The following is a 23,916-nucleotide window of genomic DNA, read 5'->3' as shown; positions in this document are numbered from 1 at the left end:
AGGATTTTCTCAGAATAGTTTAGGTGGGATTCAAAAGATATTACATCAATTGATTACAGATCCTAAACTTTTCACGTTTCTTTTTTTTTTTTCATGTCAACAGAATTAGATGTTACTTCCCCATATATGACAGAGCCATTATGTTTTCATTTCTGGGGCAGGTTGAAATGCTTTGGACCGTCAGAGTTATGTTTGTTTATGTAACCACGTTGTTGCAAGCAGTCTATCTGCAATTAACAACATGCACGCTGACAGAATAAAAATCAGGCAACAGATGAATGAATTACTCTGAAGCCTCCAGCTAACATCAAGGACCAATTAACGCTTGACATTAAAAGACAAATTAATCCAATCAACAACAATCCTAATGCACATCAGAGTGCACAGTCTTCAATGACGATAGAACCATACCGTCTTGACGTTAGCCTAACATGTAACATTGACATTAAGAATCCAGTAAACAACAAGCGAACCATAACCTAAAAAAATGCGTTAAAAGTAATCATTCTTGTGACTTCAGAATAGAAATACTAACACAGAAATACTCATGTATGACGTGAACAGAGAAAATAAAATACATTTTTTCTATATTTTCAGCAAATTGTGATGAATTCTCTATTATTACCATTTGTAAATGTTTCATTCTCCTTGAGTTGTCAGATGTGCGTTCGTGGATAGGCGGACATCCGCGTTTATTGTTGAGTTAAATATCATGCTGTTGCAAAATATTCACACTCGGGTACTGAGACATTCACGTGTGTCTCATTCCTTCGTCCAGTGGACGTTAAGGTTGCTGTCTCCATTGAATGTAAACACAAACCGTTTCTCGTTTAAAATCTGAAATTTTAACAACCTTGTTTTCATGTTTTCCTTTCACCCGGAAAATGCTCTTCCTCTAGTTGTCGCTCTCTTTGGTCGCTGCTGCTTTAGGGGCGTAGAAGAACAAAAATCAACAGTAGAAGAATAATGTGTCCTGTCAAGGCAGTGTGAGCTCGAGGGAGACAAATTTGGGTTGTAATTTTTCCCAACGTACACACATAATAGAAGGCCAGATTAAAGCTTGTTTTCTGCTTTTCAATTTCCAAATGTAAACAAGAAACGGGAGACAGTTCATGTTTCCGTTCAACGAAGACGGTCACACATCCTTCTTGTGATGAAGAAGGAATGGGCCTTGTGTGTGAATCTCTTGCAACGGTGCGATTTTTGTCAGAATGTGCGTGCCTGGTGATCATCTCAAAAACATTTGACAACTCACAAGCAAAACTGAACATTTATAAATGCAAAGTCATTTTAAACACATACAAGAACATACTGTACATATGAAAATTGCAGGTATATTTGTGGATCTCAAAAACATTAAAATCATGGGTGTAATTGGGCGAATAGTTATCTGGAGGGACAAGTCTCTCCTCATGGTCTAAAATCTGGCATATTTATGACTTGAAAAGAGGACTGAAATGTATTATTATATGACCGCAGCTTGCTCATACGTGCATTGCAATGCAGTATTGTAATGCACTTCCTTTTGACCGTTTACTTTTAAGTGATATTTTGTGCCTTTATACAGTAGATATAAACATCAGACAAGCATCTGCCACCCTCTGACCATTATTTTTGTCTCCAACTAGTCTAGCTCAGCCACTGTGCACCTTTCCACCTGCGTATTGTGTCTTTGAGTGGACATCTTCTTCCTTACTCACTGCCACGGCAGCTAACCTCCTCGCTTTGTCCCCCTGGCTTTACAACTGCACTGCCATCTGTCCGTGGCTTTTGTGCCTTTGGAGCCCCGCCGCAAAAAATGACCAGCAGCAAGACTGTGAGGAGCAGACTGGCACTGGCTACATGAAATGATAACAGTTAGCATGAGAAAAAGACAGCTATGTGTTTCGGTTGTCAAGTGAGTCATTAGTTGAGATGGTAGTGAGCTTCTTCAAAAAACAACAGATTAATCTCTCCTTAAGAAAGAAAATAAGCGTCATTCGGGTTTCAGGCTTCTGTGCACGGTAATGCTGGGTTTCTCTTGTGTGTTTTCCACAGTTTTGCAACCAATTATGCAGTCAGCCAACAAAAAGGCATCACTGCCTGTTAGATTGGCATTCTATCAGTTTTTGATGAACATTGCAATTGTGATCATATTAAAATGTTTTAAATATAAAGCACTCAAGTCTATTTTATCAAAAAAGAACAACACATATCGTCACGGTAATGAAATACAGTGGACCCCGGGTTACGGTGTCCCTGGCTTACGCTTGTTTCATGTTATGATCTGGACTACTGAGTTTTTTCGTCCCCTCTTTGAGGCATTTTGCCCGCTTTACGATTAACATCAAGAAGCTGTGGGGTTGGTTTTGTTTGTTGTTTTGCCTTCCTCTTGAGGCGTTTTTCGGTAATCGCTCATATTTTCTGGTGGTGTCAAATTGTCTCCGCTGCAACGCGTTATACAACGCTGGTCCGCTATTGGTCGGCGTCTTGACTCCCTAAGGTACTGGTCTTCTATTGGTCGGTGTCCTAGAAACACCAAGATGCTGGTCTGCTATTGGTCAGTCTCACTCGTTTCAAAATGGCGGAATGGTAAAGCTTTGTTTTATTGTGAGTGGTTACAAAACCGTATTTATACTGCATTTTAGTGCTTAATTCAAACTTGAATTGGTTACCCATGAGTCCCAAGATTGCTAGTGATGTTAAAGGGAGTAGTAAGAATATGATTTATATGGAAACAAAGCTGGAAATAATCAAGAAATACGAATACCGTTAAGCTAGCCTACCCTAGACTACCCTTACTAGGGAATATGGGCATAACAAGTGCCACTCAGAGGTAAATAAATCCTTTCTATATTTTTTATTGATGATGTTTTCTGATTGTATGCATGTGTATTATATATACGTAGCACTTACTAAACTATTTTGATACCAATTTTTAATAGGTAAATACAAGTTTTTTGTTTTTACACGCATTATCTAATTAACATAGGTTTGGATTCCCCGCCATACAGCGAATTCGCATTACAATCCCAACCAAACAACAAACAACAAAAATGACGATTCAATCACGGATCAGACGTTGTTTAGTTCTTAGTTTGGAAATTTTGACATCTCTTTGTTGAAAATTAGGATACTATAATGTAATAATTATAAGGCATGTGGACCTACTGTGAGATTCTGTCGCCCTAACAGCTCAAACAACATGCGCATCAAAAGTTGAATAAACCACAAAGCGTTGGTGTCAAAAATAATATACATGTATACAATCAAAAAACAATATATACCGCAGAGTGCCCATATTCCCTAGTAAGGGTTATCTCCACCATCGTTTCCAAATAAATCATCTTCTTGCTTCCCTCTTTAACATCATTAGCAATCTTGGGACCCATGGCTAACCCAGTCAAGTTTGAATTAAGCAGTAAAATGTACTATAAATATGGTTTTGTAACCACTCACGATAGAACGCTTAACCGTTCCGCCATTTTGAAACAAGTGAGGCCAACCAATGGCAGACCAGCATCTCCGTCATGTGACGGCAATAGAAAATAAGTGCTATCACCTAAAAATGCCTGCAGATGGAGACAAAACAACACAAATACAGCCAACACCCTCGGGTCATGACAGTTGTTTTTGTCGTAAAACCTGGAAAATACCATAAAGAGGGGACGAAAAAACTGTATTCCATATCGCAACATGAAAATTACATAAGCCAGGGACACTGTTACACGGGGGTCCACTTTAATGGTGTTTTTAAATTGGAGAATAAGATTTTGATTGAATTCTTTAGTAGTACTACTTGCTCCGTACATAAGTGAGTTTAAGCTCCATTAGTTTAGTGTACATGTGAATTGTTGCCTCTCTACAGTATGTGTCAGTCCTGTGATTGACAGGTGGTAAGTGGTGCATACATACTGGCTTGCACACTAAAGTCAGGTGGGATAGGCTCCAACTTAACCTGAAGCCCACTATCAGACACGATTCTGAATGTATCCAACGCTTGTGTTTCGGTTGGCACCACTTCAATTCCCCAGATTTGCCATAGTTCATGCAAAAATATTAACCATCAATTCAGAGAAGAAAAAAAAGATAGCACTACTAATAACAGTAGACACGTGGAGCATTTCACACCAGCAGAAAAAATAGACTATGTATAGACCAAATGTGTGAAAGTCTCTTTGCTGCCATCAAATCTACCCAGGGAGCTGAAAACGTTCCTGCTAAGTGTGTTGGTTTTTGTTTTTTTTCTGTCACCTATGTACATGAACCTGTTCCTCATCTCACTCAAAAACCTTTTTTGTGTGTCTTTGCTGTCCAGACAGTCAATCCCATGTACGTATTTGCAATGTGGTTTTTGTTGCCAAATATTGGGGTAAAGGAGGGTCTGAAATGGGTTGGATATTAATGTGATGAAGAGGAGTGTATACATGCAAAAGGGCAAAGTGAGACTAACTATCCAGTAAACTCCAATATTAAGACTTATTCATACATTCCTGCTATCTTCCTACCTTCATGAAAAGAGCATGCCAGTGCTTTGAGCAAGTGGGTTTCCATAATGACACAGCATGTTGATTTTAGAACACATCATACTCACTAAGCTGAAGGACACCATCAACATTCTGTCAAGGTTTATATGACATGATGTACAAATATTTCCCTGAAAAGTCATTTAAATGCAGCTCATTGTCCGTTAATTGTTCTGCGAATTGAATTCATTGTATTGTGGTTCTTGTGCATTTGATTTCTGTGTATGTGTGTTGTATATGAGTTGTAGGGAATTATTCAACACATTCTAACCACATTCATCCATTTTCTATTCATCTTATCCTGTTCAGGGATGTGGGGAGTCAGCTGACTTGTGACGAAAGGCCGAGGTACAGAGATTTCACTGTAGGAGAACTTCATATACATAAATTTGCAGGATAGATGCTCTGGTGGTCCAACAGCACTTGGTCATGTGAGAAATCTGGGCTGGAGAGTTTGAGTCTATACTGCCTCAAGTTCCTGACTCACTGCCACTGTCCTTGGTGCTGAAGCGCACTACAGTATCACTTACATACTGTATTTTAAAAGGTCATTTCTGATAGTGGCAAAGACGATAGAAAATGGATGGATATTTACGCTATCTATTTTCTCTTTAGCTGACTTGCCTGAAAATAACTCAAATTTTGCCTTCCTCTGTGGGGTGTGCATGTTCTCCATGAGCCCGCGTGGGTTCTCGTCGGCTACTCCAGTTTGCTCCCACACTCTAAAAACATGCATGGCAAGTGTATTGGACATACTAAATTGGCCTGAGGTATGTTTGGGTGAGTAAATGGTTGTTTTTCTCTATGTTTCCTGCAATTGGCTGGCAACCAGTTCAGACTGCCCCCCGTCTACTGCCTGAAGTCACCTAGGATAGGCACTAGCAAGCCTGTGACCTGATAATTTGCCAGGATTACAAATGTGACTTTCTGGGACACTGTAATGTCTACATTTGTATACTCGTTGACAATAGTCACCAAAAACTGGCTGAACTAAATACGTTGAGGTTAGATTTTATGCGTCTGCATGTGCGTGTATTCTCCATTTACATTGCTCACACAAAATTAGGGATATTGTTATTTGCACGAGTGGACAGAGAGACCATTTCGTGTAAAAAACACAAAATTAGGTGTGCCTATCACCCCTATATAATTGCCTCCTGACCCCAAAAATCTCAGAAGTGAAACAAATGCCATATGTAGGACATCCACTGAGTCTCTCACAATACCCCCTAAATTATTGTGAACAGTGTACAGGGCATACAATATGTAAATTTTTTTACATGGTAATGAGTAAAATGAGAACATTTGTAAGTACTTTGTTCGCCTTCTAGCCAGCAGTGCTTCAATTCACAACCTCCTCATGATGAATTCCTCCTGGTACTATCTGATTCACTGCTGTATTTAATTTGGCATGTCTTGAGAGGCATTGCTTGAGAGGCTCAATATGTCTGGGGTGTACATACAGTAAGTGGCCATTTTCACCGCATTCCACTCATTTATTGTCATTTTATTTTCTTCCAACTGACCCCATCGCCTCCCTACACCACTTATCCACACTTCAAGTACTGTGCTGCGTGCCCCTAGTTTCTCATTCAAACATACTAGCCCCAATGGGTTTGACTGGCACATAGTACATATATTTTCCTGTTGGCCTTTATGATAGTTATGATTGTCACGAGAACTGCTAACATCTATGGCAGTGGTCAGCAATCTGAGGCTCTAGTGCCGCATGTGGCTCTCTGGCGCCGCGCCAGTGACTCCATGGAGCGTTTTCAAAAATGTGTGAAAAGGATGTGTGGAAAATATTTTTTGTTTTAATAGTGTCTACAGAAATGACACAAACATTCTTAAGGATTTCCCATGCAGTAAAAATGTGTGGAACAAATAGTTTTCAACATTTATGTCAATGATTCGCATCATAGCCTGCGATGCATGTTTATTTCAGCTCAGCGAGGTGCCAGGCAGGTGGCTGTAGCAAATAACAAGCAAACAAAAAAAAAAAGATGAGCCATGGATCCCAAAAGGAAAAAGAGAAACATAGAATGGGGGATTCAGCAGTTCGTGGACCGAATCTTTTGCTTTCATTGGCAATGCGTAAGGATTGCCTGCATGTTTGCTTTGTAATGAGAAGTTGCCAAACAACAAAAACATCTTACAAGCTAAATGTTGTGTACTGTAGCTGTTCAGTAATGATTAAACAGGTAAGAGCACAGTCCTGTCATGGGCAGGGGTTTAGTAGGGATGTTATTGTTTCTTTTGCTGTTGCACACACTTTAAGTATCATTGTAAAGCAGAGTAGTCACATGGTGCTTCACTCCAGGTGAAAAAACAAACATTTAATCATGAAGGCTTGTTATTTTGGCCTACTTATTCATTTTGATTGAAGGGTGATAAATAGACACTTATAGCATGGGTTTCCCCCATTTTAAGGCTTACAGAAGACGTTCAATTGTTCAGGGTCAAAAATATTTCGTGTTTGTTTGGTCAATATGGTTCTTTCAACATTTTGGGTTACCAACCCCTGCTCTAGAGCAAAACAGCTTTCTTCATACACAAGGCAACTAACACATTTGCAAAAGCCCACCAAAACCCATTCATAAACACGACTTTTAACGACGTTTTGATGCAAAGCAGAGAAAATAACAGTACCTCATCATAATTACTACAAAATGTACAATGATACTTAAACATATAAACAGAAAGCTTTTAAAATTAACATTATAAATTAAAGAAACAAAAGAGGTTTCTAAAATGTATGTTTAAAAAAATTATAATCAAAGGCATGGGGGGAAAAAAGCAAAACATGTTAATGTGAATTTAAAAGGATTTACACTCTGCTGACTTCTTGTAAAATCCGGGCTACCTAAACAATTCGGTGCTTTGTTGACCGGTAGCAAAATTTTAAAATGCATTTTATAGCTGATCGCGAGGCAGTGTGAAAGCCTCCGAGTCTGGATGTTCTTATCTTTTTGTTCTGGTCAATAGCCGAGCTGCAGCTGTTTGATTCTAAGGGCCGAAGACAATTAATATGAGTGACGCAATCCGCCGCTATTTCCGGAATAGTTAACATTCCATTAATGTTGAATTTAATATTACTGTTTATTCATTTTCTGTGTACTATTTAAACTTCCACAATTTGAGCTGTTTAAATCAACAAAACAAGTAGTCACTACATTGGTGCTTTATAGACATTTTCCAAATGAGACTGTAACAGTCAATGCTATCTAAGTCTCATCCATCACGCTGTCATGGCTACTCAGCAATTAGGGGAACTTTAGCTTTCAATAAAATGGCCGCCTCATGACTTTCTCCCCTTGTACAGTTTCCCTCAGGTCCATTTCCTCTGCCTCTTAAATAAAAGCCTTTTCCATTTCTTTCCAGCTTGTTTTCATCTCCTTAAAAAAAAGGCTCTGAAGTCTCCTTGCCCTCAGAGGCTTAAACTATAGCTCTTCACTGTGCTCAGCATGCAAGACCCTGAACTCAGTTTAACATTGTTGCACCCTTTCCCAAACGCCATTAAACGGCATTAGTTTTGCGGAGGGCCTGTACATCTTTGGGTCTTCCTCGTACGGCTCTCCAGCGCTGTGCTTTTTTCTTGACTACAATGGGCTACCCAGTTTCTTTCTTGATTAGCACAAAGCTGAGCCTGCAAACTTGCAGACAAGCATGCAGATATAAGGACACAAACAACAGCCGCTGCAACACATGCTAAAAACACTGAAGGAGCAAAGGCGGTATTATCAGGGGAACCTGGCATAAGGCTCTGTTGTTATAATCGATCTGCTCTATTTTTTGAGCAGCCTATACAGTGGCTGAGTGACAGCATGCAGATGTAGGTTATCTTTAATCTGTACTTGTATAAGTAATAAGGTCGTGCCACGATAGCACACAGGGATGGCAGGAAATATTGAAATTTTAATTACAGGGGCGAAGGAAGAAAGAAGGAAAGTAAGATATTATTTGCTTATGGGTCACATTTGTAAAAAAAAAAATGGTTCAACATATATTGGGGCATGTGGTGTAAATGGAAGCTTATAGTTGTATCGGTTGGTAAGCAAGTTGTATGATTGCACAATGCCAAAAACAGCTGTTTTAGGCTGCATCTATTTCGGTTTAGCCAATTAACCTTGCTCTCTGTTGTGTTCCGCCTCTTCCGCCAGCTGCCCTTCCTTCCAGCATGTACCTTGTACTCCCATCACTTAGCATCCTTCGGGCCTCGTGCCACTGTGTAAACATACACGACAACTGCAGGATGAGAGCTTGCATTTAGTGTACTGAGCACAAAATTAAGATAAACATTAGATACTCTACAGCAGCCATCCTCAAATGCTATGCGTATGCACGTCAGGGGTTACGTGAGATTTTAACAGCATTTCTGGATTGCTAAATTCTGTTACAATGCAAAACATTGCAGACCTTTTTTTTCCAGTTTTAGGCAGATGCATGGATGAGCCTGTCACATGAGCTGCTAAATAATACACACCGAGAGGTGTCACTGAAAATGTAGTTTCAGAAATTGTATGTTTTTTCCATGCAATATTGTTTTGCGCTGGTTAATGGATGCATGGCAGGAAATGAAATATTTCACAGAGGGGCATATCATTTAGAAAAGATCGAGGACCGCAACTACCGTATGTTGTTTTAGCAATGAAAATGTAGTTTCAGAAATTGTATGTTTTTTCAATGCAATATTGTTTTGCGCTGGTTAATGGATGCATAGCAGGAAATGAAATATTTCACAGAGGGGCATATCATTTAGAAAAGATCGAGGACCGCAACTACCGTATGTTGTTTTAGCAATGAAAATGTCAATATTGATTGCTTAGGTTGGGCTGAAGGAGTGAGAGGAAGTATGGGAAATTGCAACTGTGATCTCTTGTTAACAAATATGATCGCAGTTAAGTAAATATACAACCCTAGCTACTATGATGAGTATGTAGTATGTAGATTTTATGACTTGAACAAGAGTAGAACCGCCAGTCGTCACCTTGAATGAATGTAGAAATGAGGTCATTGAGTCCATATAACTTTCAAACACTCACTCTAGAAAAATTGCATTCTTTTGACATGTTTGGCTTCAGACAGTCACAACTACTGCTATACATTATTTAATAAAAGAAGTGTCTCAGATCTAATATTTCCTTGATGTCTCAGTGGGTATGTCTGTGCATCACTGTTGATGAGATGAAAAGCTCTCTTGAGGCGACGGTTTTACCAATAGTGGCTGAGCATGCTATTTTGAAGCTGACCATGACTAATGAACGACTTGGGTGTGAAGAGCTGCTCTACGACAGGATATAGGAAGTGAGAACTTAATTAGTCTGAGTGCCATGCAGGTGCAGTTGCATGTTGGGCTGGCTAATGAAGGCATTTACAGAAACCACAGACTGCGTTCTTTTTTTGTGTGTGTTTTGCTACAAAGTACATTCATTAGTGTTGCATTAAAACAAGCATTGCATATTGCATAAAAACATTCCTGGAAATAAATATTGGCCTTATTTACAGAAAGTACTACAGTAACCGCGATAGTTTTATTAATAACTCAATCAGTTTTATGCAAACGCTGCACTAAACACTAACAAATCAGCATAACCTACTGTATATTCATAATCAACTTGACATTACTCTTACTCTTTTCAGCACGCACCTTTTTGTGACAATTCCACGCAGGAATTGTGTTCTGTCTTCGTGTTTAAAAGACCAATGTTTTTTTTTCAGAGCATGAGCCATATTAATTTTTCTCACTTGACACAAAATAACAAAGTAACATGCTGTAATTTTTATTTTGTTGTATTTTACCATGGAAACATGGTTCAAACTACCTGTGTAATATTTGCATTGTCTTTCTGTGTTTATTCCCCCCTGGTTTTCTACCCTTTTCAAAAACATGCATGTTACGTTGTACAGAGGTTCTTGGATAAATGTGAACGTTTTATTTTTTGTCTATTTGTGCCTACAATGCCTTTCTCTCTGTCCAGAGTGTACCATGCACCTTGCCCAACATCAATTCGAACTTGTGAAGCCAAGTGGTGTAGAAAATGAATGGCTGAATAAGTTTGACCTTCTTTTAAGATCTCTTACTTGAAGTAAGAATGTATTTCACACCACAGTAATGTTTGTTGCCTTTCCATTAATTGATTACGATACAGGTGTAAGTTTTACTTTTACTGTTACAACATGTCTGTTCATACAATTAGAAAACACAAGTGCATCGCAACAAATGAACCCACTTATTCCCACTGTTTTTATTTAGGCGGACTAAGTCATGTCGAATCTTGGACGGACGGACAGACAGACAGACTGTGTGAAAGCCACAACTGTATTGAGGAGTGCTACAGTAATCCTTTGGCAAAGACTGGTGCCCCAGATGCAAGCATGGTGATGAGCCTCATGCAGAGGGGGTCGTGTCTGTGTGTGCTTTGGGTCACCAGACCAGACTCTGTCATTGCAGCTGCACATCAGCTGTAAGTTATTTGCACAGTGTAGAAGTTCTCAAATCATCAGTTTTCATTTTTTTGCAATGACATACACTAAGCACTAAGCCAAGCACCCCCTAATCAGCACAAAGCAATGTTGGATGGGAAAAAAAAGATTAAAAAAAAATTGGAACTGCATTTGGAATGGTATCCACCCAGCAACTCTTGAAAGCAATGCAATCAGAATCACCAATTTCACAAAATGAAGGCGGAGTGCTAACCACTGCTCGGTGGAGCAGTGGTTAGCACATCCGCCTCACAGTTAAGGGATCTGAGTTCAATTCTGGCCGGCTCCAGCCTTCCTAGGTGGAGTTTGCATGGTCTCGCCGAGCCCGCATATTCTCTCTGGGCATTTCAGCTTCCTCCCACACTCCAAGAAACATGAATGGCAGGTGTATTGGACTCACTAAATTGTTCTTAGGTGTGATTGGGTGTGTGAATGGTTGTTTGTCTCTGTGTACCCTGCAATTGGCTGGCAACCAGTTAAAGGTGTCACCCTTCCACTGCCCAAAGTCAGCTGTAATAGGCACCAGCAAGCTTGCGACCCTTGTGAGGATAGGTGGCTATGGAAAAGGGATGGATGGAAAATGAAGGCATATCATTTTGTTTATGCAAAGGAGTCACAATCATACAATTTTTGTGATAAGTTGCTTCATGTTTAGATGTATTCGCTCTCAATTTGAAAAGAATAATATACTGTTCCTGTCATGGATTTAAACAGCATTAAATTAGATTTGCTGACACCGAAGGACCCTTGTTAAAATCCCGCTTACCCTGCAAGTACCTCCAGAGGTACACATACCTGTTACCCATTTGAGAACCACTGGCATAGTGTACTCATATCTTGGAAGGTATTTTAAATGTGCCTTGATTTGCACCACTGTCACCTTTATGTGTGCATGCTCCCTGATGACTCTGGCCCTTGTTAGCGTGGCTGATCTGCTGGGAAGTCAGTGTTGTTTACTCAGGTTGCGTCAAGCACTCAGTGTGACATTAACACATACTCCAACGTGTGAATTAAATCTTCCAATATGAGTTCCGGATACAGCAAAGGTCCATTAAAATCCGGCGTTGGACAGCATGAGGTGAACCGACAGGTAGAATTGTTTTCTGGCCAAAGCTGGGCTCATTAGTGAACAGTTGAAAAGTGAAATGTCATGCTTTTTCTGCCTGCATCACTGAGTCGAGCATCCTTCGTCATGTTCTTAAAATTCGTCATATGTGGGGCGAAACACTGACTCTTAACAAGCCTACGCCATGAAACTAAAAATAGCCACACTTATGTAAAATATAAAATGAACATGTTTTACCCCAAATGTATATATCTGAATATAACGAGCATTTTAAGCAAAACCTGTGAATTTCAGTTGCAGATCACCAGGCTGCTGCCGTAAATGCCCAACAAGCATCGGGATGTGCTTTTCTCCATGTTTGAAAAGCACACCTGCTGTGTCAATGGATCTGCAAAGTGATGGCTGTGGTGAATCAGGGGCATTCAATGGTTCCATGGGTGGCGTCACGTGACATTCATCATAACAGTGAGGACCTCAGTATGGAAAGAGACATGGTGTGGTGGCACAAGCTTGTAAATGAGACTGAATAGCATATTAAGAGATTGGTTTGTGCAACGCCTGCAAAAAATAAAAATAAAAAAATAGGACCCGTGTCTCTCAGTGGACAATGGCGGCTCACATTGTAAGGCAACAATTGGCAGCATTGTTCATATTGATGAGTATGGTGCACTGAATGAGCAACATGGAGGCAAACGTGTGCATTGTGACACGCTTGCGGATGCCACAGGCGTCTCTACAACCATCTGCGTGCATAATTAAATCTGCTGGGAGCACGGCCAGCGATGCGTTATCTTAATTTTTTATATTTGGGTTCAGTCAACATCCAATGCGAGGCGGTGGGGGGCGCTTATCATCGCCGATATTTACCCAATGATAAGAAGATATTTTACGGGAAAACAACAACAACACAATTTATCATGCGAATAAATATGCGACTACCATACCTGTGCCGTGAGCCAAATTGATCCCCGGTTCGGTGAGTATATTCGGGTCACTTTGAGATCTGCCTCGCTGCAGACAGCCGTCTAGTCCATCCGATGTGGCCATGGGTGGACAGCGCAGGAATCCCGGATCAAATATTAAGAAGCCAAGCCGGAGGCGGGCAAGGTCAGGAGGAGGAAAGCACCAAGCGGTTGAGCTATTATTAATTCGCTCTGACAACAGCGGCTTGGAGCGTCTATGTGGGATACATGGTCGGGAAACAGAAACGTGGACGTGCATGCGTGTGTATATTTACGCGCGCGTGCACGTACGCGCATGTGCGGCTGCAGGAGTGAATGATGATGTGCCCCGCGCCCGTCGCCGCTAAACACTCACGGCATGTTATAGTCGATGTGTTATCAACACGTGCTGCGTTGCAAATGCCCAATCTTGACTGCCTGCAACCTGACCCTCATCCTGTGATCTAGAAATGTGTTTGTTCACAGTCTGACATCGTATTACTGTAATGTGTTATGGCGTTACAAATACAATCAAACGCAACAAAATTAGTTTTAGCAGCATTTGAGAAACTCAATTCAGTGCATCGATAAAGCTCTGAAAGTACATTTCGATATTTAAAAAAACACGCTTCATCAATCAAAATGTATAATTTAACACTGTATTTCAAAAGATGATACAAATTGCGCAAAACAAAGCAGGTGCCTTTGTGGTCACGTGAGCCATCTACGCGTGAATCCATTGGCTGGCCTGACCTATGACGTGTACGGAAGTCAGTAATCATAATCGTCGCTCCCAGTCAACTGCACTGTGAAGATGGGACATCATGGATGCAGTGGAAATGTCGTTTTGTTTCTTCTTATTAGCTTGGCGTTAGTAATCGTGCGCAGTCAAGACTCGACGTTAAATAATGGCCAGCAACACATGGCGCACAATAAAGAGCAAAAAGTCGAGGAAGAAAACCAAGAGACGCCGTCCGAGTTTGGAGAAGGGACCCCTGCTGGCCCTGCAACCGGTCCCGGAGAGGAAGAGGATTTTCAAGAAGAACTAGTTATCAGACCATTGCAGTCGGGGGATATTTATGCTAGCTTTCAGTTTCGTACCTTGTGGGAAAAGGATTTCAATGGAGGGAATAAAGGTAAGCTAGCAGTTATCTTCAAAGTTCGTCTTTGACGACCTTTGAAAAACGCCTAAATAGAGTACCTTTACTTCAAACCCGTTAGCGAATGTGAAAGAGAGATCAAGAATAAATATAACTGCGGAATGAGTGCACAAAGATGTTTAACAATTTTTTCTACAATGTTCTGAGTGACACATTTGTGATTGCCTGTAACGCAAAACTGAATACGATGTCCCGTTTTTTCCCTTAATTTGAACTAAAGCCAATATTTGATATTTTGAAAGTCACCAAATATAGTAACTAAAGTGTCCCAGTCAATCACAGGGCACACAAAGACGAACAAATCATTCACTCTCACAAACACATCTAAGGGCTACTTGGAGTGTCATATACAGTATGTCTCCCATGCATGATTTGGCGAATGTAAGAGAAAACTGGAGTGAACCCCGGCATGCACGGGGTAAATATGCAAACTTCGCACGGTAAGGCCAGAACTGGAATGCAAGCAACGTCTGCACTATGAGACGGACAGGTTCATTCGTGTAATGTTAGCTGTTTATTGACAAACGTTAGAAATAGCAGATGTGGGGGGAAAATAAACCCATTAAACTTAATGTCAAATATGTTTTATTTAGCATTATATAAACACAACATTTTGATGCAATATAAGGAATACTTTCTTTTATCCATAGATTAAAAGTGCAGTTTAAGGCACATTCAGTTCATTTAATCAGTTCTTTTGATCATGAAGCATGAAATAAAATTAGCCTATGTTCTCATCAATAAAGCAGAATACAAGAACACAAAGCTTTTAATTTTGCATTATCTGTTGTAACTGTGATATAGAGACTCAAGAGACCACTCTTGAGAAACAAGTCAAGATCCCTGCCAATTTCAAAATAAATGCATGTACAGTGATCCCCCCTACTTCGCGGTTATGGGGGTGTCAACCCCCCGCGAAGTCTGAAACTCGCAAAGTAGGGTATCAGTTCCTAGATTTCTATGTACGCCCCAATATAGCTGCAGCAACCATAAACAATCCTTTTTTTGTATTTTTTGCATATTGTATTTCCTTTCTCCTATTTAACTTTCCATTATCCTTATTAATATTATTGTATATTCATTAAATAACTAATATTACTTAGTTTGTTGAGAATTTGTTCTCAGGACTGGTTATCTGCACCAAGACTCCGCTGAGAGTACGCAAGTCATCATGTTGAACTTCAAATTTATTTTGGCTCATGTATGGTGTATCATGTAGTATCTGTTGAATAATAAATCACTAGCAATCTTAAAAGTCAGTAAACTAACATATAAACACTTGCCGAACTTTAATCTATAAATTTACTGTATTTTTAGCCGACATTAGCGGGTTAGCAACAACTAACAACAACTGCTAACTATAAAGTGCAACCTCTACACAAACGAAGACATAAACAGAATAAACACTCATCGCTTACTAAACATAGGCAGTAGCGTGCGTTATCAACATAAATGATAATAAACTATAAATATGAGCTTACGTTGTCATTCACTACGTCACCGTAACGAGCCGAATGACGCACAGAGAACGTAAAATAGGAAACGGAAATACAACGCGACCTGACAAATTAAAAGCATGCATTTCAAAAAAAGATAAAAAACGTCACAAACTCTTAACGCTTGAAGAATTCTTAACATAGTTATTAACTAATATTACTTAGTCATTTGATGAATACAGTACTGTATAATGTACCTTTTTACTTCTTTTCCAATTGTTTTCCATTCTTGCGCATTTTTATTTTTATTTATTTATTTATTTTTTTAATATTTTTAATTTTTCCTGGAAAAACCCGCGAAGTACTGAGACCGCAATATCTGAGATCGCGAAGTAGGAGGGATCACTGTATAGACTATTGCATTTCATGTCCATGTACAGTATTGTTCAGCAGGGTTTTATTTTGAATATGGCCTTGGCAGGATATGGGGGTGTGTTATGAATAAGTTTTGTACATTCAAGCATTTTTCGAGCATTTTTTTTGAGACACACAACTTAGTTCAGAGCTTGCTTCACTCCTACTACTAGTTATTGCTTCGGTCCACTTGGACCGAAGTTGGACCGTGACAAAAGTCGGAACTGAAGAAACCAGAAATATTTGTGGTTTGTTGCATAAAAAGATTGCTTGTAATCATAAAGATTTAATTGAACCAACATAAACTATTGTCTAACTCAACTGCTATGTTGTATATGTTTACTTTAAATAGACATTGTATTATTTTTCTTCAACACCCAACATTTTTCTCTGCTCTTTTTACACAGTGTCCCACTACCGACTGTTTCCCAAGTCCCTGGGACAGGTTATATCAAAGTTCTCGGTGCGTGAGTTACACATCTCCTTAACACAGGGGTATTGGAGGACGATGCAATGGGGACAGCCTTTTCATTCATCTCCCCCTGGAGCTGAGCTCTGGGTCTGGTTCCAGGACTCTGTAACAGAGTGAGTATTCCTTTAGAAAGATGTCAACAGCACCATGTTGTAATCAATGAGCAGAAGAAACATTGACTCTGGTTCCGCTTCTTCTTTTTTTCTTAATCCAAAAACATCTTTCACTGAGCTGTTATTTTCTGGATTCTTTCAGTGTGGATAGCACGTGGAGTGAACTGACAAAGGTTTTGTCGGGAATCTTCTGTGCCTCGTTGAACTTTGACTCAACTTGCAGCATTCAGCCCAGTGCCTCCTTCAAGCCACTGGGGATAGGCAACGGTACCATTTGACACGATTCCACCCACTGTTTGCATTATGAATACTCTTGATGGTGTTGGCACTTACATTTATACACTCCCCCATTATTGAGGCATTTAATAAGGGCACCATTCCCACCTGAAGGTATTCTTATCTGTACCTTGCTACTTTATAGCAGCGGTGGTACAGGATTGTACTGGTGAATTTTGGCAAATTTGAAGCGGTCATAACATGACGAAATGATTTCTTCTGAATTGGATTGCAATGCTTTAGAGCAGCTTTAATTATTTGACATCCTTGGTCTGTAACTTTCATACTTGGCAACAGTGCCAAACCAAGATAAGCAGTAAACCTTTCTTGTTACAGCCCCAGAGGAACACACACTGTAAAAGTCGGGTCAAAAAATGGCCTCTATCTTTAAATGGACTGGTTACCACAGTGATGTGTACAGTGATCCTCCTAAATAAGTACACCCTGAAAGATTTATTAAAAAAAACTCTCAGAATCAACATCAATCCCATGAATGTTTTCATGCTTTTACTACAATTCTCTACAAATGTGTGACAAGGCTTGGGCCGCTAACCATATTGTCAATATATCACAATTTTAAAGTCACGGTTATTTAAAACCGTCCAAATTTGTCTCAACCGGTGAGTTTTTTTTCCCCCCTCCTGCTTCATCTGCCTTAACAGGCAATTGCACTGCGCAGCTATTTTCATACACGAGTCCACCTCTGCTGCAGCAGCCGATCACATTTGTCCATTTCCTGGTCTGCGGGCTTTATCAATATAATTTTGCTCCTGGTGGCTAACTACCTTGGGTAATGTGGCTAACATGATGCTATCGTTCAAGGTAAGATTGTTGACAGCACTGGCTTGTGTATGGAAAAGTTGCTAAATGCCACTAGAATCTGTAGATAGGAGTGTAATGAACCGCTGGGATGCCATTTCATGTTATTGCTACGATTCCTTTATCCACTGCGATTTTTTTTAAAAAGCTGTGGGGTGCATTGTCCCAATGTGTTACATTGGATGTGTTCAACCAAAGAATTCATGTATACGTTTATTGGCGAGTAAAACCAATTGTTTTCACTGAAGGTTTGTTTTGATTTTATATACATATTTATTTTAATTTAACATAATGTTATTACAGCTTTTCTTTAAAATTAATATTGTTTTTATAATGTAGAACAATGGTTTAGCAACAAAGATTTTAAAATATGATCAATGTTTTACAACTGCAATTTCAACATTGTGATACCACTATACCATGGTATTTTTGCTCAAGGTTATCATACCATCAGAATCTGATATCATCAGTGGTATCCCACTGAGGGGCAAGCGTTAGCAAGTGCCTGCAAAGGTACCCGAGGGTTTGTTATGCAAAATTGCAAAAAGGGCAACATCGGGAGACCTTGTGTGGCCCACCGGCGACCTTGAACGAAACCTTGGAGGTGCTCAAAAGAGCTGTTTCCTTTGCCGAGATTTGCCAGCGTTCCCTTCTCAGTGGGATACCCGCTTTAAGCGAAATAAAGATCTGAAATAACGACCATTTGAATTTGACAGAACCTTGCCATTTTGAAATTGATTTTACGACAGAAAAAAAATTGGCAAAAACAAACCTTGGGGTGGGCGCCTAAGCTCAAGGTTTACAATTTGAGCTGTGCTTGCAGCTGGAACCAACTAAAATCAAACTGGCTTGGCTTGATACTAACTTTGCTCTCTGTTGCCCTCAAAGTGACCAACCATCGCTTTCTTCGCTACGCAACCCTCCCTCGTGAGATTGTTTGCACTGAAAATTTGACACCCTGGAAAAAACTTTTGCCATGTGGCTCCAAGGTGAGCTTTCAAGAATTCCTCTTCTGCCATCCACCTTTTGCTGTTATTGGCTCCTTTTATGGACACTATTTCCAACCAATATCAGTAAACACACCTCTTTCCACTATTGCTCCCACAGGCTGGCATCGCTGTTCTGTTAAAGTCTGAGAAACTCTTCCACAGCACTTTTCATTCCCAGACAGTGAACATCCGACCTTTATGTAAGGACGCTCAATGTACTAGCACGTCAATGGAGCTGAGACAGACGCTCAACGTGGTCTTTGACCTGCACCTTTCAGGACAAGGCAAACAAGGTAGGAATCGCACCCAGTCGCTTGTTGGCCACTGAAGGGACATGTTTTGACATGCGGCTTGAACTGCTGCTCTCCTCCACAGAGTGGTCTCTCTTCAAGATGTTCTCCCGCACCTTGACAGAGGCATGTCCACTGGCTTCCTCCAGTAAAGTCTACGTTGATGTTTCAGACATTGCTGAGGTTTGATTAGCATGCTAATATTTCACCAAACACAAAATTCCCCCTTTTTTTTTAAAGTAACATTCATTCTTTTATAGGCAGAGAATTTTGCGCTGAGCCCTGCTAGTCCTCAACTCAGCCCAGTGGTCGTGTTAGGGGACAGACGGACTTTTGCTGTCTATGACCTGACTCAACAAAGCACTTTTGGTGCAACGCTCTCTCTCAACCTTGTCATTCGCTGGAAATCTAATGATGGTGAGTAGGCCTGGGCAATATATCGTTTTTTTTTTTAATTGTCAACTTTAAAAATAATAGAATTGATACTTTCCTCCGCTGTTTCTGTGTTGCGTTTGATGAGCTTCCTCTTGTCTCCGTCACACTCGAGCCAAACAGTGGCGCATTAATGGCGCAACATAGCTACGGCTAAAGAAAGTGAAGTGGTTTGGGTTTGCAGCGACAGACGCGGAAAAAGTAACACCACGCAGCAACATTTGTTTAAAGCCTGTTACAGCAAAAGTCGGCAGCACAATGAACTTACTTCAGCAAATCAAACAGAGGCATTGTAAAATTTCAATTCCCAGACTGCGCCAATAATCTCACTCCCGCTAAAAACAGCTTACTGCGGAGGAGTGATTTACACGAGAAAGCATGTGTGATGAGTAAGGGGCACGGTGGAGATCATCACTGAAGCGATCGTGTTGCACATTGCAAAAGATCAAGCACCCACATATTATATACAGTGGAAAAGATTGGTGCGGAATTTTCACAAGCCAGAAACCGGACAGGCTTATGTTAAGTTTTAAAGTTGGAAAAAACGCTTTCTGAGTTCTGTATCTTAAATCTAGCTCAAGGAAGGAGAACTTGTTCTGATATCTTTTTCAAAAAAAAAAAATCGGAGGGGGGAAGAATCAAAAATGTATGTGTATTTTATTTTTAGGCAATATCACCCAGCCTCATGGTGAGTCAAACACCAGCTGGATACAGCAGAAATGGCACTTAAAACAATTTGAAGTGCATTTGTTGCAAATGTGCACACGTTTGAGACTCAAAAGTCTCTCTTGTTCTCTTTTTCTCCTCTTACAGGTCAGATGCTGCGCCCCTTGCTCCACGCAGAGCGCTATGTGGCTGGTTACGGGCTGCACACTGGAGAGATCCATACACTGATTTACAACCACCACCCCTACAGGTCATTTCCGGTACTGCTGCTGGACATGGTGCCCTGGTACTTTCGCCTCTACATCCACACCCTCAGTATCACTAGCAAGTCGAAGGCCAACAATCCCAGTGAGTAATGAGCAACAAAACACACTCAAGTTACTCAGATTTAAAATGTGTCTTAAAGTAGGCTAAAATGGCAATGTCAGTTATTAGTGTACTAGAGATGCAAATTTTATTAAAATATTTACCTTATTAATGGCATTTTTCACATCTTTGACAATCCCCAATCAAAATCTGTGGTTATACAACTTCTTTCCAACGAGTGGTGTGGTGCAAAGACTTGAACAAAATAAGATGGACACTTGGGACACTGAGTGGCACCCACATAAGAATATACACGACAGAAGTTTAAAAACTCTTTTTCATGATGTCAATGTCAAATACAGAGCGCTGCTTGCTAACTGCTGAGCCGTGTTGTGCAAGTTACTTGAAAACTGTAATGTATTATTTATGACTTATTACTGTCATTTCAAAGTAATTAGTTACATTACAATGTTACTGTGTTTTAAATGTAATGCCTTACACTACTCTTGCATTACTTTTACATTACTCTCACCACCAAAACTGGAAAAACAGATTTGCCATTTTAAACGTAGCTCATTATGTTCATTACATATCCAGTGAAAGGTTGTCTTAAACATAACATCATTTAATCTGTATTGTAAACCTTTACAGATAAGATGCAAAATATATATATATATATATATATATTTTTTTTTAATCGCTTTATTACTGAGCCTCACAGCATAGTGATGCATTGTTTATGCGGTAGACAAAAAACTTGTGCATTTCACAATGTCAATGTTAATATTCAAATTCAAGTTCAGTCAACTAGGTTAGGGACAGGTGTTTAGATGGTTTCAGTGGGGCTAACGTTAGCAGCTAGCCAACATCATCGTTATTGTGTATAACACAAGTTTTGTATGCTTCATCTTGATACATATCTATTTATAGACTATAATAGGATTGTACAGTGAAAATTAGCGTTAGGTTACCTTGTCATTATTGCTAGTTGCGACCGGAATCTTGCTGACAAGGTTACAAAATGCCGGTGAACCAACTGTGGAAAGCGGCAGCTTATCTCCGAACGAATCTCCTAACCTCTCGAGGTGGAAGTGGCAGCCCTCAGTGTGAGAGCGCAATCCTCCGCGTGTTTTCTTTTCGCTGACTTCACGTGACTATGGCACCGCTCTAAATGGTTTGTCAAATTACTGGTCTTTTTTCGCAAAGTGGACAGAACGCACAAATTGCACCGAATGAGCATATTCTTGCCTTCATTTCTGACGAGCTGAAAGTAATGGGTGTATGTCCATCTTGTGCGCGTATAGTCCATTGTCCTGTCATCTGCTGCTGCTGCTGCAGTTGAAATGGACTCAACAGAATGATACTTACAACTGCTTAACACTAAATAGCTGATTGATCAAGTTAATCTTTGACTTCCCTCTTTGTCCCCTCCACCAACTGCCAGGTTATATCCACTATGAGCCGTCCAAGGATCGCGAGAAGATGCACATGCTAGAGATGCTGGTGCAGCTTCCTCCCAACTCAGTCACTGAAGTCACTGTGCAGTTTGAGAGAACTCTGCTCAAGTGGACAGAGTACAACCCTGACCCAAATCACGGCGTCTATATTGGGTTTGTATTTGCGTATTTTTTGCTTTTTCGTGTTTGTTTTCCATCAAGTAACTGTTGCTTTTTAGTAGTGTTGATTATATTGTCTGGCCAAGGGCGCAAGTCAATTGTTCCCAATCTTTTTTCAGAAATAAACTCCTTAGGGATTTATTTTTTTTTCTTATATATTGCTTTGCAGTTTCACCAAGGAAGGAAAGGGTAAAATGACCCAGGCCGGACATACAAAAACATAATTAATTTTAAAAACGGACTATTTTTGCAAAAGCGTTTTCTATTTTTAAAGTTGCCACAGAATGAATAGGAGTCTCTCATCTCAAACGTCGTGTCACAAACGTGTTACATAAATTGACAAAGCAATCAAAGGGTAGACATAATCAGAGAACCTGGCTTAAGTCATATTTCAGTGTATTTGGGAAAACAAAACAAAAAAAAACACATTTTAGAAGAAACATTTTTAGTTTTAATTGGATTTTTCTTCCTTTTGCTTGCTTTGATACAAGATAAAAAAAACAATCCGGTTGTACCAGAAAAAAATAGTATTTGTTTCACGATATTTAAAAAGGTCTTTTCCAATTATGCGATTTAAACCAATGATATGTACAGTATATGTAAAGTGTGACTAATTCTCTCTGATGTTTAGGTCCTCGGTTGTCAGTTCTCTTGTACCAAGCATTGTTGCCATGGATACAAATTCCACTCTCAATAGCCCCCTTTTCAACACTTTGTAAGTTTTTTGCAAGTTTGATGACTCTACAAGGTTAATAGTTTTCTTTTTTCTTAAATGATTCTGTTGTTTGTCTTGCTCGTCCAGCTTCCCCAACAAAGAGGAGTCGAGCTACTTTGTGCGCCTCTACACAGAACCTCTGTTGGTCAACCTGCCCACTCCTGATTTCAGCATGCCTTACAATGTCATCTGCCTTACCTGTACTATAGTGGCCGTGGGCTATGGGTCCCTCTTCAATCTGATCACACGCAATTTCCAGATCGAGGAGCCCAACCCGGGACTGGCCAAACGGATAGCCAACTTCATCCGGAGAATGCGGGGCGTGCCGCCACTCTGAGTCACTGAGCAATGGCAGGAAGAAAAGTCTGCTTTCATTTATGTTCCTCTAGTTCAAGCCACTGGTAAATAAGCCCCATTTGGGGACAACCTTCTTCAATTTGGAATACATGGTGCCTGCCGCAATCATGTGTAGGTCGCATTAGGACATGTAAATACAGACTTTGGATTGACTATTGACGGGATCGCTGTGGTTGTCAAGCATAAGGAAGCAGGCGGGCAGAATGTATGCCATGACTACCAAAACCTGCTCACAAAAGACTTTTGAGGTCTGACAACTTATACTAGTGCAGTTTCCCCACAAAATCCCAAAACACTGAAATGACGATCTTGTCTCTATATAGTAACGTTTTTAGTGTAAAATCTTCAGTCGAAAAAAAAAAGCTTATTGGATGAATGTTAACAGGTTAATTGCACTTAATAACATCTCGGGAAAAAGTACTTGAATTGTTCTGCCTCTAATGAAAAAGTACTTGAATTGTTCTGCCTCATGTCGCCGGCATAAAGATGGAACTAATACATACGTTCTATAATATTCTTTCCTCAAGTTGCTTGCCACAGTGAGTCACTTGTAATGATTTGTTTGCCTCTTGCTCCTTCTGACACAATGTTTCCCTTTTTTTTTTTTTTTACATTAAGTATTCCAACTACATCTCCCTTGTGTGGCAGACCAACAAAGCATGAAATAGATTTTACTTGTAAAGCTTGTGTATGTGTACTTAGAAGTGGGAGAAGGGTGTACGTTTACTGTCAACCACAGTATTTTCACTTTTTTTTTCATTTAATATTAAAAGTAAAGGACTTGTGTTCATCTGTCATTGCTCTGCTACCTCCCCTTTCAAATCCCCATCCCTCCCACACACACACACAAACACACACAC

At 40.0% G+C, this 23,916-nt stretch overlaps 2 protein-coding genes across 2 annotated transcripts in view; one reads left to right on the top strand and one right to left on the bottom strand.

Moving 5' to 3' along the window:
* Positions 1 to 13,491, bottom strand: part of phactr3a (phosphatase and actin regulator 3a) — a 30,893-nt gene extending 17,402 nt beyond the window's left edge. The window contains exon 1 of the mRNA XM_088440421.1: positions 12,999 to 13,491. Coding sequence (XP_088296547.1) covers positions 12,999 to 13,275 — 277 coding nt within the window. The 5' untranslated portion in view covers positions 13,276 to 13,491. The remainder of the gene's footprint in view (positions 1 to 12,998) is intronic.
* A 289-nt stretch (positions 13,492 to 13,780) lies between these two features.
* pigt (phosphatidylinositol glycan anchor biosynthesis, class T) lies at positions 13,781 to 23,842 on the top strand. The gene is made up of 11 exons (XM_088441933.1): positions 13,781 to 14,131; positions 16,413 to 16,590; positions 16,733 to 16,857; positions 18,574 to 18,674; positions 18,793 to 18,967; positions 19,050 to 19,147; positions 19,225 to 19,381; positions 20,210 to 20,410; positions 21,813 to 21,978; positions 22,616 to 22,699; positions 22,787 to 23,842. The coding sequence occupies exons 1-11, from the start codon at positions 13,810 to 13,812 to the stop codon at positions 23,034 to 23,036; spliced, it is 1,857 nt and encodes a 618-aa protein (XP_088298059.1). The 5' UTR covers positions 13,781 to 13,809; the 3' UTR covers positions 23,037 to 23,842.
* The last annotated feature ends 74 nt before the right edge of the window (positions 23,843 to 23,916 follow it).

The sequence above is a fragment of the Hippichthys cyanospilos genome, chromosome 2, assembly GCF_059441005.1.
Source record: "Hippichthys cyanospilos isolate Australia breed blue-spotted pipefish chromosome 2, RoL_Hcya_1.0, whole genome shotgun sequence".
Classification (NCBI taxonomy): Eukaryota; Metazoa; Chordata; class Actinopteri; order Syngnathiformes; family Syngnathidae; genus Hippichthys; species Hippichthys cyanospilos.
Note: the sequence above shows the minus strand (reverse complement) of the source record. Positions and strands in the feature narration are given on the sequence as shown.

What these genes read in the sequence shown, in the direction of transcription:
- pigt (XM_088441933.1), top strand. Translation starts at nt 13,810, where the DNA reads ATGGGACATCATGGATGCAGTGGAAATGTCGTTTTGTTTCTTCTTATT. An exon ending in TTTCAATGGAGGGAATAAAG is followed by an intron (nt 14,132 to 16,412) that starts GTAAGCTAGCAG and finishes CTTTTTACACAG; the next exon opens with TGTCCCACTACCGACTGTTT. An exon ending in AATCACGGCGTCTATATTGG is followed by an intron (nt 21,979 to 22,615) that starts GTTTGTATTTGC and finishes TCTGATGTTTAG; the next exon opens with GTCCTCGGTTGTCAGTTCTC.